Raw genomic sequence first — 17,984 nt, 5'->3', positions numbered from 1 at the left:
TGTACACTAAAGCAGAGGCAACTGGCTATTTTTTGCCAGGGCCAACTGGCTCTAGCTATAGTACTGTATGTATTACATTTTTATGGAGGGTCAGATTCGCAGCCCTCAGTATTGCAAATGTTTTAGGAGTGCCACATACAGGTACTCTATGTATTTAATTTTTTTGGAGGGCCGCCGATCCGGTCCTCTTTTTTGAAAACTTTTTTGGACTGCCACATAGAGGCACTATCCAAATTTGAAAAAACAAAACAAAAACCACATCTTCATCTTGCTACATAATAGGACCAGGCATCAAGCCCTCCACCTTCAAAATACGGAACTACTCCCAAACATAGTCAATACCACAAGAAAAAAAGGAGCCACTCAGTTCTCAAATATAAAATTACACAGAAAAGTTCCCGACATTTGACGTAATAGTACTGCATTGGGGGAGGTGCATTCCCGCAAAATGCAGTACTATTACGCCATGCTATACATTATAGCTGACACCTGCCTCTAACACCCACGGCGTGCAAGGGGCATTTGAACAGAATCGGACCCCACCCTGCGGCGCTTACCGGGGGGGCGTCCGCTGCTCTGATCGCAGACCCAGGACTGCTAGTGCCCGGGGCTGCGCGATCCTCTTCTGTGTGCCGGGTCCCTGCCTACTGCTCAGTGTGTTATATTACACAGTGTAATACATCTGTATTACACTGTGTAATGTAAAGAAGAGCTTGAACAAGCGATCAGTGGATTGCTTGTTCAAGCTAACCTGTAAAAGTTAATTTAAAAAAGTTAAAAACATTAAATAAAATCATTTTTTTAATAAAAAGAATTAAAGTTAAAGTCCCCTAAACACAAATATTCCCTATACACATGCAATAAATAAAAAACCCCCACAAAACCAAACCCCACATATTTGGTATCGCTGCATCCGTAATAATCCGTACAATAACTCAGAAACATTATTGGACCTGCTCGGTGAACGCCGTAAAAACAAAACCCGAAAAACACGCCAAAAATGTAAATTTTTCATAAAATCTCTACACAAAATGTTCTAAAAAGTGATCAAAAAAAGTTATGTGCGCCAAAATGGTACCACTGAAAAGAACAACTTCAACACGTAAAAAACAAGCTCTGTCAACTAAAACATATTAAACTTACGTCTCCGAAAAGATGGCGATGCAAAAACAAATGAGATTTCCTCTATATTAGTTTTTATCCAGTAAAGTTGTAAAAATAAATGAAAAACTATATAAATGAGGTATCACCGTAATTGTAGTGACCTATAGAATAAAGATAATATAGTATATTTAGTGTAGGGTGTATGAACCCCCAAAAATACGAAAAGAAATTTGACAATTTTCTTTTCTTCCATACATTCAAGAGTTAATAAAATCTCATCAATAAGCTTATGACCCACTAAAATGAAGTAATTGTAAAGTGCATCTCATGTTGCAAAAAATAAGCCCTTATATGTCCAAAAAAATAAAGATTGTATAGCCAATAAAAAGTGACAATGCATAATCTGCTCTGAATGGCGCAGCTTCCCTTCGATGCCCTGGCGTGTGCCCATACAGCAGGTTACCACCACATATGGGATATTGTTATACGCGGAAGGGATTGGGTATCAAATTTTGTGGAGCATTTTGTTGAACATTTGTTGAAAAACACATTCATTTAGCCAAAAAAATTCCAATTTTGCTTTAACCCCTGTAAAACAGTTAAAGGGTTGACAAACTTCATAAAAGTTGTTTCACGTACGTTGAGGGGTGTAGTTTCTATAATGGCGTAATTTATGGGGTTTTACTTTTATTTAGGCTTCTCAAAGTGATTTGAAACCTGACCGTTTTTTATGAAAATGTGAAAAATCGCACCTAACGTTCAAAGCCCCATAACATCCTACAAAAATAAGAGTATGCATAAAAAACCATGTCCACATAAAGAAGACATTTAGTGAATGTTAGTTATTAAGTATTTTTGCGGTTATGACTATGTATGGAAAAAGTAGAACATTTTGAATTTCGAAAATCAAGAATTTTTCCAAATTTTCACCAAATATCTGATTTTCTCTTAAGTAAATGCAAAACATACCACCAACATTTTTCAACTAACATGAAGTACAAAGTATCACGAGAAAACAATTTTAAAATCACTTGGACCCCTTGTAGTGACACAGGGCATATTTGAAAAAATGGGCCGTGTCAGGTAGGTGAAAAGTGGCTTCGGCGTTAAGGGGTTAATGATCTGAGTTAGCTAAACTCCTGCATTACACAATAGGGTATATCCACAAAGAGGTAACAATTGGCAAAATGAATGCCTTTGAACAATTTCCAATGTACATAAGTCCTAAATTAGAATGCACAAGTATGTGCAATTGGTGGGAATAGAAGTAAAAGACCAGTGTCTTACCTATTACCCACCCCAACGCGCGTTTCTCCCATGCTTCCTCGGGGGGTACGGAATAAATTTTCTGTGTAATTTATATTTGAGTGGCTCCTTTTTTTCTTGTGGTATTAACAATCCAATAGCTATCCATAGCTGCCTCCACACGTCGTCTCGATAGCTGCCTCCACACATCGTCTCCATAGCAGCCTCCAGACGGCGTCTCCATAGCAGTCTCCACACGCCGTCTTCATAGCTGCCTCCACACGTTGTCTCCATAGCTGCCTCCACATGTCGTCCCCTTAGCAAACGAGCTGTGTCAGGCTCATTTTTCGGGTGTTTCACCAGATACGTTATGGAACTTGGTCACTTTGTCGCCGCTATGCTGTGTTATCGACTAAATATACAGTCAACCTTTTGTTCACATAGGAAGTCATTTCAGCGCTTCGTGCTCCCCTCCTTTGGTTCCTCTCTGCTGCCATAAGCAGGCCAAATACTGATACGTACAATGCTACACGTTATCCTCGCCAAAAGGAATTTTTATAATTGGTTTGAAGCCTGAGTCCATTTGGGGTATGTCGCCATGCCACTCCCTAGCCTGCCACTGCTGCCTCCGCATGCTGTCCCCTATAGTGTCAGGGTGAATTATTGCATGTTTTAGATGCTAACTCGCCTCACTCGGTCACTCTGTCATCGCCATACTGTTGCCCATAATTTTGGCATAATGGTGCGATTAGGCAGCCACAGAGGCATCCATGCATGCTACCTCTGCTGTTTCCTGTCCATTTCTGTGGTGTTTCCATCATTTTCTGAGGTTCCCAGGTGTTTGGCCAAGCTTCCCTGTGCAGAGCCTTGGTCCCCTTGAAAAAAGCATTAGAAAAAGGTCGACTCGAATAACAAACACTCAAGCATTTTAGTGCTCGCTCATCTCTAAGACACATTTAAACACTAAATTACCAGTATGCAGAGAGCTGCACCAGACGTCATAGTGGACAGAGAGGTCCGTCTGTCGCAATTTGGTTGTCTCGTAGACAGGTGTCAGGTGTACTTTTCACTTTAAGTATCTCTTGATTTAAATTGAATCAAATGCAGAAAAGTGATCTCATCTTAAAAATTACACGCCATAAGATATTTTTCTAGGGATTTTGTTATTTTAACTTCACTAATGTTTAATTGAATTTGCTACCACTGGGTTGCAAAAAAAGTAAAAGATTTTGTTACACAAATTCTTTATACTAAACCAAACAAAGAAATTTTTGCTATAGATGCTGTGGTCAAAAAAATATAATTGAGAAAAGTGGAATATGCATAGAGCAATAGAACCAAAAAGATAATTCCACCACACAGTAATCAAGTAAAAATAAAAATCAATTTTTTATTAACGACAATCTTAAAAAACACAGTATTATAGTGTTGTTAGACACCCATGCACAGGAAAATACCCTACGGGCTAAAAACATATACATAGGTTACACAATGATAACAAATTAGCAGCACGACAGATAATGGTATAATGTCATATGATGCAACCTTGGGCGGAAAAACAGAATGTACACCAAGTATAAAATGTGCAAAAATATATACAGGGACAGTGACATAACCTACAAGTGTAGTCACACAATGCTATAAATAACAAAGAATCCTGAAAGTACACATGTCCTTACCCATGGGGAAATGAGCCACACACTGACCCACACTGCCTAGTGCCAGGGTATTTTCTTCCTGTGCATGGGTGTCTAACAACACTATAATACTATGTTTTTTAAGATTGCCGTTAATAAAAAGTTGATTTTTATTTTTACTTGATTACTGTGTGGTGGAATTATCTTTTTGGTTCTATAACTTCTTAATACTGCAATATATGCTCATAAATAGCTGTATAGGCAGATAGCAGGGCTTAGAAAGGAAGGAGAACCATTTGGCTTTGGAAGTGCATAGTTTGCTGGAATTGTTTTTCTGTGCTCTCTTATGTAAAGCATCCTTTACCCTATGTTAATTGACTAAAGTCAAGAAACAAAACACCTTTAGGGTATTCATGTATGAGGTATAAGTATTAATTTTGTTTTGCAGGTTTTTTTTTTCTTTATTGAAACTTATTTCTTTTACAATAACAAACATATAAAAAAGAATAGTACAAATATTACAATGCATTACAGTATAACAATCCATACATCATCCACCATCTCCCTTTAACCCATGCTGATGATTTTGGAAGCAGGGGAAAAAAATCTTGCATACCTCCACTATTATGAGAAGTAGAATGTTACCAAATCTCCTATGCATCTCAAGAGGTAGGCCATATAGCTCAGGGGAGGAATTAACATCTACAGGAAGCCACTGTCTCTTCCAATTCTATAATTGTTGGTTATCCTAACCAACAGACATTCCAGAAAATCTAAAATACAGGCTGGGGAGAAAATGGCTAATAGTGACCACTTCATCATTGATTTTATATTACACTTTACTATGATGGTTAGTAGAGGGGTAACAAACACTCTGATTTTAAGGAAGGCAAATTTTCAGCAGCTAAGGGAGGACATTTAAAGCATAAACGGGGACAATGTTCTCAAAAACAAAAACACCACAAAAAATGGGACATTTTCACAAATATTCTAAAAAAGGCATGTAAAACAAGAAAAAGCCAATGTGGTTAACTAATACTGTAAGGCGAGCAATAAACGAGAAGGCATTTAACAAGAAGGTAGCGATGAGGCATTACAGGATTATAGTTCATAGTTTAGCATTACAGGGGGATTTGTGGAAGCTTGAGGAGTGGGCAGAGAAATGGTTGATGGGGTTTAATGTAGATAAATGTAAAGTTATGCACTTGGGCCATGGAAACAAAAAGTATAATTATGTTCTAAACGGTCAATTACTTAGTAAAACTGGAGCTGAAAAGGACTTGGGGGTATTGGTGGATGGTAAACTTAATTTTAGTGACCAGAGCCAGGCGGCTGCTGCTAAAGCAAATAAAATTATGGGATGTATCAAGAGAGGAATAGATTCTCATGATAAAGACATAGTTTTGCCCTTATACAAATCCCTGGTCAGACCACACATGGAATATTGTGTACAATTTTGGGCACCAGTGTATAAAAAGGATATAGTAGAGCTGGAACGGGTGCAGAGGAGAGCAACCAGGATTATTAGGGGAATGGGGGAACTAGAATACACTGACAGATTAAAAAATTTGGGATTATTCAGTTTAGAAAAAAGACGACTGAGGGGAGACCTCATTACAATGTACAAATACCTAAACGGACAGTACAAGGATCTCTCCAAAGATCTTTTTATACCTAGGTCTGTGACCAGGACAAGGGGGCATCCTCTACGCCTGGAGGAGAGGCGATTTTACCATCAACACAGATAAAGGTTCTTTACTGTAAGAGCAGTGAGACTGTGGAACTCTCTGCCGCAGGAGGTTGTTATGGCGGACTCTATGTACATGTTCAAGAGAGGCCTGGATGACTTTCTGGAGAGAAAAAATATCACTGGTTATGGGGATAAAACATTTATTTAATTCTTAAAGGTTGGACTTGATGGACTTGCGTCTTTTTCCAGCCTTATATACTATGATACTATGATAGAGAGAAAAATAACTTCTGCAGAAAACAGACAACTAAAAATATAGCTTGTTGGCCCTCTGGTTATAGTGGAGGGAGAAGAGGAAAGGGCCAATCTATTTAATGTTGCCTTTTCAACAGTCTTTACCCAGGAAAATCCCACAGTGGAAGACAATATAAAGAATAATGCACATTCTCTTTTGAATCTCAAAAGTTCAACCCAGGAAGAGGTGCAGCACTGCCTCAAAACCATTAAAATAGACAAATCACCAGGCCCACATGGCATACACCCCCTGATACTGCATGAATTATGTGCTATGATAGACAGACCATTATTCATAATAGTTGAAGACTCCTTAAGGACCGGTTTATGAGAGAACAGGCATGTCAGGCTAATGTAATTGGCTTCCACAAGGAGGTAAGTTCTAGTCTGGACCTGTGGATGTTGAGTATCTGGACTTTTCCAAGGCATTTGATACAGTGCCACATAAAAGGTTATATAGCATGGAACAAAAATGTAGAAAAAAACGCAGGCTCACCCGTACTTGAGGTGTCAATGACACGTCCATACTCCAAAACACGGCAGGTGCTCCGGAAACCGGCCTCCATCCACAGGCCAAACGAACAGCAGAAACAAATTTGGGATCCAGCACTCTGTACCATACGAGGAGACGGTTCGTTAATCAGTCAAATCTTCCTTTATTGAAGTTAAAAATCATGCGGACAAACATAGCTGCAACATGGATCAACATGTTTCGGCAAGAGCTGCCTTAGTCATGATCTGATATGTACAAATGAACACAATACTTTTAAAACACCCGCTTCATGACGTCACGGGTCAGGTGGTCAATGTGGGAGGGGTGATACACACGGAGCTGATGCAAAGAGTGTCCATCATTAGATCATGTGATCCCCATGACGTCACAGGTCAGGTGGTCAATGTGGGAGGGATGATGCATATGAAGCTGATGCAAAAAGTGTCAATCATTAGATCATGTGATCCGCAGTATCAGCCCCCCTGTCTTGAGCCGTGGAATGAAGAAACTCCGTAATAAAAACATTAATATTTTACAAATATACATAGAAAGAAGGGAACTTAAGTTAAATCACAATAGACAATGGGGGTCATTTATTAAGGGCCCGATTCGCGTTTTCCCGACGTGTTACCCGAATATTTCCGTTTTGCGCCGCTTGTACTTAAATTGCCCCGGGATTTTGGCGCACGCGATCGGATTGTGGCGCATCGGCGCTGGCATGCGCGCGACGGAAATCGGGGGGCGTGGCCGAACGAAAACCCGACGTATTCGGAAAAACCGCCGCATTTAAAAACCGAAAATGTGTCGCATAAGGACCGCTTACCTTCACCTGGTCCAGCTCGGTGCATTCCGGCGCGATGAGTTTACTTTCAGCGCAGCAGCGCCACCTGGTGGACGGCGGAAGAACTACCTTATTAAATCCCGGCCGGACCCGAATCCAGAGCGGAGAAGCCGCCGCTGGAACGCGAATGGACCGGGTAAGTAAATTTGCCCCAATATGTCCACTTTTTCGGAATCAAGGAAAATCCCAAAAAGAGTGGTAAGTTACCCAAATGACTGGTGTAAAGAATGCATGAGTACAAAGCCATAATATGCAAACTTGTTCACACCACATGTAATATTTGCTATTAAACTTAAGCAGGATATGTACAATAACGTAATGTGATATCTATTAGTTTCAGAACCACCACACATAAGAGCCCGCATACATAAAACTTTGCATTGATCTGAAAAAATATTGTGCGAACTAGGTACAGACAATTCATTGATATAATCATTAGGTGAATCTCCCTGCAAGGAAACCACCTCTTCCTCTGCACTGGAAACAAAAAATTGCTATTAAACTTAAACTTAAACTTTGCTATTAAACTTAAGCAGGATATGTACAATAACGTAATGTGATATCTATTAGTTTCAGAACCACCACACATAAGAGCCCGCATACATAAAACGTTGCATTGATCTGAAAAAATATTGTGCGAACTAGGTACAGACAATTCATTGATATAATCATTAGGTGAATCTCCCTGCAAGGAAACCACCTCTTCCTCTGCACTGGAAACAAAAAATTGTTTCTTAACTGTGATGTTCCTGGCAAGTTTGTTTACATCAAGTATTGTTTTAAATAAATCAAAATTGAAAGAGGGAGAAAAGTTAAGACCTTTGCTCAACAAGGAAATTTGACTCTCATCTAATATATAGCTAGATAAATTTATGACCGAATGTGTCACTTCTGTAATTTTTTTCTGATGTCGAGTCATTGTCCCTGTTTTTTCTATGTTTCCTTTTCGTTTTTTGACGGTTGAGTGTTGGTCTGAGGTCGTACAGAAGTTGATGTGCCACTTCTCCCTGTATGTTTGGCTCCTGATACTTCATTGGCATTGGAGGGTATTGATGATGTGCTACCATCCAAGTCATCAGTTTCTGAGAAATTGACCTTCCTAGGTGATTTCCTGTAGCGTCTCTTAGATTTACCTCTCTTGAGGATTGATTTAGGTGTATCACCTGGTGCTCCTTTTCCATTGTCGTATTCACATCTTTTCCATGTGTAAATCTCGTTCCTTTAGTAGTCAATAACATCTCTCTGGAATTTTTTTTTTCTTTAGATTTCTGATATCTCTTTCTCGATGTTGTTGACTTTGGTGATTATATCATTCATGCGTTCCTCAAATACTGGTACAGGTAAAGCATTCTGTAGGGTCGTTCTTAACTCGTTTATTTCCTCATTCACTTTATTTAATGCTTCCTATTCAAGACAATCAATTTCATCAATTTTAACGAACAGAGGACACTATTAGACATGAGAAGCCATAAAGTTACGAATAACAAGGGCAAACATATGGTGCCATTCGTTACATCATACAGTAATCAGTTTCCCCAAATAGTTGACATTCTAAAAAAAATTCATCCCCATGCTTGTCCAGGATCCAATTTTACGTCAAATTATATCTCCTGGCATTAAATACATTGCCAAAAAACCTACTTGGCTAATGTACAAGGGCAATTATAGATGTGGACACAAACAATGCAAAGTCAGGAGACACAGTTACATCTATGAACACAGGTATGAATTACAACAAACTCATACATCAATTGTAATACCCCGTATATACTCGAGTATAAGCCGAGTTTTTCAGCACAAAAAATGTGCTGAAAAACACAAACTCGGCTTATACTCGAGTCAAACAAAAATCGACACAAAAAAAAAAGAAAAAAAAAAAATCAAAACTCACCTTTCCGGCGGCCCCCTTCAGCTCATCTGTGCCGTCAGCCGGCACACACTGTAAGGTCAGCGGCAGCGGCTGATGTCAGCGCTGTTTGCGGCATGGACCTGCCGCTGACCTGCCGCTGAAAGAAAAAGAAAAAAAAATCAAAACTCACTTTTCCGTCGGCCCCCTTGGGTCTTCTGTGTGATTCTTCGGTCAGCGTCAGGTCTGTGCGATGTTACAAGCACTGACATCAGCCGCTGGCGCTGCAATAGAATTGTGTGTGTCGGCAGCCGGCACAAACTGACGTCAGCGCTGTGCGCGGCATGGACCTGCCACTGACCGACAGACAGAAAAGAAGACCCAAGGGGGCCACCGGAAAGGTGAGTTTTGAATATTTTTTTTTAAATCAACGGGGCGGGGGTCCGGGGCACAGGGGGTGGCAGGCTATTGACTGGGGCAAAGGGGCTTAAAAGGCTATATACCGGGCACAGGGGCAGGCAGGCTATTGACTGGGGCACAGGGACTGGCAGGCTATATACCGGGGCACAGGGGCTGGCAGGCTGTATACTGGGGCAGAGGGGCTGGCAGGCTATATACCGGGGCACAGGGTCTGGCAGGCTGTATACCGGGGCACAGGGGCTGGAAGGCTGTATACTGGGGCACAAGGGCTGGCAGGGTATATACTGGGGCACAGGGGCTGGCAGGCTATGTACTGGGGCAGGGGCTGACAGGGTATATACTGGGGGGCAGGGGCTGGCTCGCTGGCTATATACTGGGAGGCTGCTGGCTATATACTACTGGGGGCTGGCTGGCTATATACTGAGGGGCTGCTGGCTATATACTACTGGGGGGCTGCTGCGGCTATATACTACTGGGGGCTTGCTGGCTATATACTTATATACGCAGACATTTATCTGATATAAGCAACAACTCTGTAAACATTTCTTCCATTTCCAAACATTTTAGAGATTGCCATAATAAACACACAGACGTTTTTTCTTGGACTAGTATAGAGAGAGTTTACCAGCCCATTAGAGGAGGAGACATGAAACGTAAGCTACTTAATCGAGAAACCTTCTGGATGTTTACTTTAGTTAGTCGACAACCGGAAGGTTTAAATAAAAGATCCGACATCATATTGATCTATTGAATCCTCTTCTAGATATCACATTACGTTCGTGTACATATCCTGCTTAAGTTTAATAGCAAATATTACATGTGGTGTGAACAAGTTTGTATATTATGGCTTTGTACTCATGCGTTCTTTACACCAGTCATTTGGGTAACTTACCTCTCTTTTTGTGATTTTCCTTGATTCCGAAAAAGTGGACATATTGTCTATTGTGATTTAACTTAAGTTCCCTTCTTTCTATGTATATTTGTAAAATATTAATGTTTTTATTACCAAGTTTCTTCATTCCACGGCTGAAGACAGGAGGGCCGATACTGCGGATCACATGATCTAATGATTGACACTTTTTGCATCACAGAGTGCTGGATCCCAAATTTGTTTCTGCTGCACATAGAAGGTTGGTACATAAAATGAGACTGCTGGGACTAGGGGAAAATCTGTATTTGGGTAAGCAATTAGCTTAGTAAGAAAAAAAAAAAATCATCATTAATGGCACATTCTCAGATTGCATTGGTGTTACCGGGAGGGATCAGTATTGGGCTTCCTTCCTTTTAATATTATTATGAATGACCTTATAAAGTGTTTACACAGTCAAGTTTCAATATTTGCATATGATACTAAGCTGTGTAAAGTAATTAATACCAAGGCTGTATTTAAATGTAATCCTATAGAAAACAAAAAGTATAATTATGCTCTAAACAGGCAAAAACTGCAGCTGAAAAAGACCAGGGGTATTGGAGGATGGTAAAATTCATTTTACTGACCACATCCAGGCTGCTGTTAATAAAACAAATACGATTATGGGATGTATGAATAGAGAAATAGATTCTCACGATAAGGGCATAGAATTGCCCTGTTCAGACCACACATGAAATATTTGGGCGCGATTCACTAACATTCTGCGTCCGAGTTCCTGCATGTGTCGCTGCTGCGCCAAGGTCCGCCGGAGTTCACCTGCTTCTTCCCGGTACATGTGAGTGCTTGATCTTGCGACACAATCGCGTTTTTAAATTCTGTGGTTTGTCCGAATCCGTTGGGTTGTCCAACGGCCCGTCCCCTGATTTCTATCGCGTGCAAGCCGACACCAATGCGACAAAATCCGATCACATGCGCTAAAATCCCGGGGCATTTCGCTGCAAAACGGAAATATTCAGGAAACCTGACGAAAGTGCGGCTTTCTGACCCTTAGTAAATAAGCCCCATTGTGTACAGTTTTGGGCACCATTGTATAAAAAGGACATAGTATAACTGTTGGCACAGGTATCAGGGTCCATTGGTGATTTCACCGCTCCACTTGTTTCTCAATGTCTTAAGAACATGAATACAGTAAAATGCAGGTGTTGGGAGTCTGCCTATCCTGGTTCTGTTAAAATGCTGTTGAGAAGAAAATTGGAGGTCTAGCTGGTCCCCACTTGTGGTCTAAAAGAAGCCCTACTACAACTAGATTCATTAAAAATCATTATAGAAAAATTGAATTACTTTTTTATACTACTTACCTGGTTCTTTTTCAATTTGATGCTGAAGTCTTGTGTTCATATTGTCAAGCCTTTTGGTGCTAAAACAAGAAACAAATTTTACCAGATGGAAATCATTTTTAGTGTATTTTTCTGTATGTATGTAGGTCCATGTACATCAAACTGTAAATGAGACTTAATTACAGTGGTTCAGTGGACCAAGGAGAGTGTTAAACTGCCATGCCTAGACTATTTCAGTAGTAGCTAGGCTTTCACTAACACTACAGAGTTCAAGTCATGTTAACCAGTGCTACATCTGTACAAGAAGAAAAGGAAGATTAGTGGAGGGAGGAAGGGCACAATGTTAGAAGCAATGGTGTGAGGTGGGGTACAATGAGAGGGGGGTTTGGCCCCAATGTTAGTGGGCACAAAATGATGGGGGGTTGGGGCCACAGAAGGTAGTGAATTATGGGAGTGGGAAGGGTGAAAAATAATAGAGCTAACTATAAGTAGCCCCCTGAGGTGAAGGGGGCATAACGGAAATAGGGGAAAAAGAGATATGGTGTACTATGTGTGGGCTCAACAGTTTTTATTTCTATTTTGCAAATCAGTAAAAAGATGAATAAAGTTATATACTTTAGGATTGCTATAACCTTTAATGCTATTAATTTGGCAAAGCTTAAATTACCAATATAAACAAAATCTTTATAAATAATCGTTCTGAGGCATATATACCGATAATGGGCAAGATTTATCAAGTATTTCATATGCCAGTCTACCCATGGGAGCTGGAATGAAGCTATGATAACTCATAAAAGGCTGTATACCATCTTAAACATTTTTTTCTGTGCATCAGAAACTTAACATTACACCCCAAGGGGCTGTTATAGACTTGAGTTTTTTAGTCGGCTTCGGGCGTAAACTCTAATCAATCTCTTTGGTTGTAGGAGGCCATGGATCCTCCAGTTAAGCCTAACAACCCATTTTTGTTTTTATTAAAAGATAATTGCAGGGAGCAAATAAAGAAGCAGTTGCTAATTTTGGAACAATATCATTCATGCTCCAAAAATAAAATTTTTGAAATTTTAATTAATTGTTTATTTAGCATGCTGCTATGTAACTCTACTGTCATTTAAACTAATTTGTCTCACATTTACCACTATCAGTCATTATACCATCATTTGAGTTACTTACCTGTTAATTTCCTCCCAAAACTTTATTGGTCTTGCATATGATGCAATAAAAATGACACTTCCAAGAAATGGACTTAGGGGACAGGACAATATTGATGTTGCAAATGTTTGGAAAAAAAGCATTCCTGAATCTCAGTGAATTGTATGTTAAGTACATAAGTATATAAGTACGTGATATAATGTATATATTCAAGTATAAGGCGACCTGAGATAAGCCATGGCCCCTAATTTTACCACAAATAACTGGGAAAACTTTTTGACTTAAGTATAAGCCTAGAGGAGAAAATGCATAGGTTATAGCCTCCTTTAGTAATGTACTGCCCCATACAACCTCCCCTAGTAATGAAATTCCCTGCAGCAGACCCCCTAAAATGAAAATGTCCTACAGCAGACCCCCTAAAATGGAATGCCCTGCAGCAGGCACCTAAAAGTGAAATGCCCCGCAGCCCCTACACATAGTGAAACGCAGTGCAGCCCTACACATAGTTAAATGGCCAGCCGCCCCTTCACATAGTGAAATGGCAGGCTATATACTACTGGGGGCAGACAGGCTATATACTACAGGGGGCTGGCAAGCTATATACTACATGGGGGCTGGCTATATACTACAGGGGGCAGGCAGGCTATATACTACAGGGGGCTAGCAGGCTATATACTACAGGGGGCTGGCAGGCTATATACTACAGGGGGCTGGCAGGCTTTATACTAAAGGGGGGCTGTCTATATACTACAAGGGTCTGGCAGGCTATATACTACTGAGGCAGACAGGCTATATACTACAGGGGGCTGGCAAGCTATATACTAAAGGGAGGCTGGCTATATACTACAAGGGGCTGTCAAGCTATATACTACATGGGGGCTGGCTATATACTACCGGGGGCGGGCAGGCTATATACTAAAAGGGGTTAGCAGGCTATATACTACAGGAGGCTGGCAGGCTATATACTGCAGGGGGCTGGCAGGCTATATGCTACAGGGCGGCTGGCAGGCTATACACTTCAGGGGGACAGGCTTGCTATATACTATAGGGGACTGGCAGGCTATATACGAGGTTGTGTCCAATGCATTTCCCAACCTAGGCTTATACTCAATAAGTTTTCCCACCAATAAGTTTTGGGTGGTAATACTCGGGTTGGCTTTTACTCGATTATATATGGTATATGGAGTTGGTTAAGGCGTAATTTTTGCAATACAAACTGATATTTTCATTTATACCATTTTGAAACTATAATATAGACAAAAGTATTGGCACCCTCAGCCTGATACTTGGTAGCACAACCTTTAGACAAAATAACTGCGAACAACCACTTCCTGTAATCATCAATGAGTTTCTTACAATACTTTGCTGGAATTTTAGGCCATTCTTCTTTGGCAAACTGCTCCAGGTCCCTGAGATTTGAAGGGTGCCTTCTCCAAACTGCCATTTTGAGATCTCTCCACAGATGTTCTATGGGATTCAGACTTATTACTGGCCACTTTAGAAGTCTCCAGTGCTTTCTCTCAAACCATTTTCTCTCAAACCAGTGCCAGAGGCAGCAAAGCAACCCCAAAACATTAGGGAACCTCCTCCATGTTTGACTGTAGGGACGATGTGCTGTTCTTTGAAGGCCTCTTTTTTCCTGTAAACTCTATGTTGATGCCTTTTCACAAAAAGCTCTACTTTTGTCTCATCTGACCAGAGAACATTCTCCCAAAACATTTTAGGCTTTCTCAGGTAAGTTTTGGCAACTGTGTAAGAAGTGGGGTCTTCCTGGGTATCCTACCGTACAGTCCTTTTTCATTCAGGTGCCTACGAATAGTACGGGTTGACACTGTTGTACCCCAGACTGCAGGGCAGCTTGAATTTGTTTGGATGTTAGTTGTGGTTCTTTATTCACCATCCGCACAATCTTGGGTAGAAATCTCTCGTCAATTTAGCTTTTTCGTCCACATCTAGGGAGGTTAGCCACAGTGCCATGGGCTTTAAACTTCTTGACGACACTGCACACAGCAGACACAGGAACATTCAGGTCTTTGGAGAGGGACTTGTAGCCTTCAGATTGCTCATGCTTCCTAACAATTTTGATTCTCAAGTCCTCAGACAGATCTTCTTTATATTCTCCATGCTCAATGTGGTACACACAAGCACACAGGACAGGGGATGAATCAACTTTAATCCATTTCAACTGGCTGCAAGTGTGATTTAGTTATTGCCATTGGCCACAGGTAAGTTACAGGTGCTGTTAATTACACAAATTAGAAAAGCATCACATGATATTTCAAAGAGTGCAAATACTTTTCCCACCCCCTTTTTTATGTTTGGCGTGGAATTATATCCAATTTGGCTTTTTGACAATTATTTTTGTGGTTATCCATTGAAAACAAATTAAATGAAGTTAATAATAAAAAAGAATTTTGGGAGAAAAAAAACTGAGTATTATCTGACAGAATTGCAGGTTTGCCAATACTTTTGGCCATCACTGTACTCTTCCCCCTCATCACAGCTTTTCCTCCATACATTCAGGACACTTCAGAACTACTTACAAAAATAGATGGTGTCAAGTTAAAAGCAGATTTTTGGTTATTTCAGATTAAGTGATTTTATGATTATTTATTCATGTGAACAAATGACTATGAGGTATCTATGAACTCTTTTTTTTTTTTTTTTTTTTTTACAATTTTACACTTTGAATTAAAATTGCATTAAGGTGCCTACTATAAACTCCTAAATGCAATTTCAGAAAACATATGGTTTGTTGGGGTTTACTAATGCTGTAATTTTGGTTTTATTTGTACATGTCAAAAATTGCCCTGGCAAATAACACAACAAAATGTTCAGAAACGCATAGCTGGAATAGAGTTCAAGGATTAAAAAGAACACAAAACATGTTTTTATTAACCAATGTATGTAGTGCATTTCTAAACACATTCTCCTCTAGACTATTGATCTATAAATGACATTTTATTTATTTCCTGCACTCCTGTAGTACACAGAACAGATTTTATGTGCAAGTAAGTAGAACCTATTGACAAGTGATATAGAAAATATAAAGTTATGGATTCTTTTTCTTGTCTCATTTGTCTTGTGGATTCTGCACTACCAAGTCCATACCAATTTACAATACAATGGGGCAGATTTATCAAGCTGTCTGAAAATCAGAATATTTCTAGCCAATGGCAACCAATTCATTTTAGCAGTGCTCAAAAATATTTTAAAGGGGAGCTGTGATTGGTTGCCATGGGCAACTGGAAATATTCTGACTTTTTTGGATGTCGAAAGTTTGTTGCCAATGTGAATGTTATTTTGCATAGTTACCTTTGTGCTTTAATATAGTTTTTAACATATGCAAAAGGATACGAGGTATGGCAAAAAACTGGGCAAACACATGAAATGATGATCCCCAAGCTATTTGCCATGGTGCAATATATGTTAACACATATTGTAGTTTTTGAAGAAGATCACATATCTAAAAGAGAACATAGTAAATAGTAAAATTACCAGGTTGGTCTATAACGGTTTAGTAATAAAAACATTTAAGTTAACACATTAGTATAATCTTAATTGTGATAATTGTGCCTAGAAGTATTCTTCTCTGTTGATAAGGTGAATTCTTAACCTGAAAATTTCACCCAGTACCTGAATTATCAAAATTGGAAAAAGATATAAACAGCCCCCATGAGACTTTATACATTTTTTCAAACATCATAAGAGGGTATGCATTATACTAGATCATTCTAAATGATCATCTAAAGTCTATATTGCATCAAAACAAATTATCGGGTGAAGCTTCTTAAAACCTGACCTAAGTCTCTTACCCAGGGGGAGAAGGATAGACTTTCCCAAGCCTGATAAAACCACCTTAGTCCCCCTCCCACCCCCACTGGGAGACTGGCGTCATGACTCTTTAAATTATACTTGGAATACAGCTGGACTGTCTGAACAGTGATCTATTCTCATCCAAGTATCCCTTGTGTGAAAGTACACTGGAGAAGTTCCTGAGAGGGAAAGTAGAACGAAACTGTGGATTCGCTAAAGAATATACAAAAGGACACAAAAGGAGCTCCGGTCAGACTTTTTTTATTTTTACTATTTGCTGGACGTGGGATCGGTCCGCGACTGTGAGATAGCTCCCAAAGGGTTTAGTGTGCAACTCAGAATATTCTGATTTATACTTGGAATAGTTGGGGTTTAATAAGAATCCCCTTCCTCAGCCTGGGATTTTTCTAGACTCCCTCTCCACTAAAAGTCCATCTGGAATTTCCTCTGGGTCCGAAAGGACTGGTGGCTACGATAGAACCTTTGCTCTTGAGAAAATCAAAGCTTTTTCAAGGATATCATCCAAGGCAGCGCCAAACAGCCTGTCCCTTTCGCATGTAATGAACAAATCTTGGCTTTCAATCCAGCGTCACCGCTGTAGGACTTCAACCAGATAGTTCTAGCCACATTTGAGAGAGCAACTAACCTGGATGCCATTCCCACTAGATCCACAGAGGCGTCTTCACAAGGTGTCTCGGAGATCAAATGATGTTTTAGCTGGTCTAACCAGACTTTGAGACCCCCTTGCAGTGGAGGTTGGTGCAATACTTGGTTGCAACATGGTAGCCAAATTTTCCCTCTTCTTCTTAAACAAGCCTTCCTATCCATGGAATCCTTCAACAGACCTACATCATCAAAAGGCAAAGAAGTTGTTTTGGAGATCTTGGCAATAGACGCATCTACCTTCGGAAACAAATTTTAGAGTTTGAAATCTTTCTCCGCAAAGGGATATTTACGCCCCCGCAAAGTGTCGCATGTGTCTCATAGAGATGGGCGAAACGATTCAAACCAATCGGAATTCGGTTAGAATATCAGGAAAACTGATTCGTCATGAATCCGAAGTGTACGGTGATTTGTGGGAACAAAGTTTTTTTAATTTCCTCCTTTATTACCAAAATGGGTGCGAATGGGCGAATCGATTCTAACAAATTGGAATTCGGTCCGAATTTTAGACAAATCCGAAGTTTATGGTTATTCGTGTGAACAAAGTTTTTTTCTTCTCCTTTATTACCAAAATC

At 40.0% G+C, this 17,984-nt stretch overlaps 1 protein-coding gene across 2 annotated transcripts in view; it reads right to left on the bottom strand.

Annotated features, from left to right (window-relative positions):
- PCNX2 (pecanex 2) overlaps positions 1-17,984 on the bottom strand; it is a 454,272-nt gene that overhangs the window by 105,485 nt on the left and 330,803 nt on the right. For both annotated transcript variants that reach the window (XM_072141166.1, XM_072141167.1), the window contains 3 exons: positions 16,288-16,396; positions 12,952-13,081; positions 11,800-11,858 (listed from right to left, as the gene is read on the bottom strand). In XM_072141166.1, the coding sequence (XP_071997267.1) occupies positions 11,800-11,858; positions 12,952-13,081; positions 16,288-16,396 (298 nt within the window). The remainder of the gene's footprint in view (positions 1-11,799; positions 11,859-12,951; positions 13,082-16,287; positions 16,397-17,984) is intronic.

The sequence above is a fragment of the Engystomops pustulosus genome, chromosome 3, assembly GCF_040894005.1.
Source record: "Engystomops pustulosus chromosome 3, aEngPut4.maternal, whole genome shotgun sequence".
Classification (NCBI taxonomy): domain Eukaryota; kingdom Metazoa; phylum Chordata; class Amphibia; order Anura; family Leptodactylidae; genus Engystomops; species Engystomops pustulosus.
Note: the sequence above shows the minus strand (reverse complement) of the source record. Positions and strands in the feature narration are given on the sequence as shown.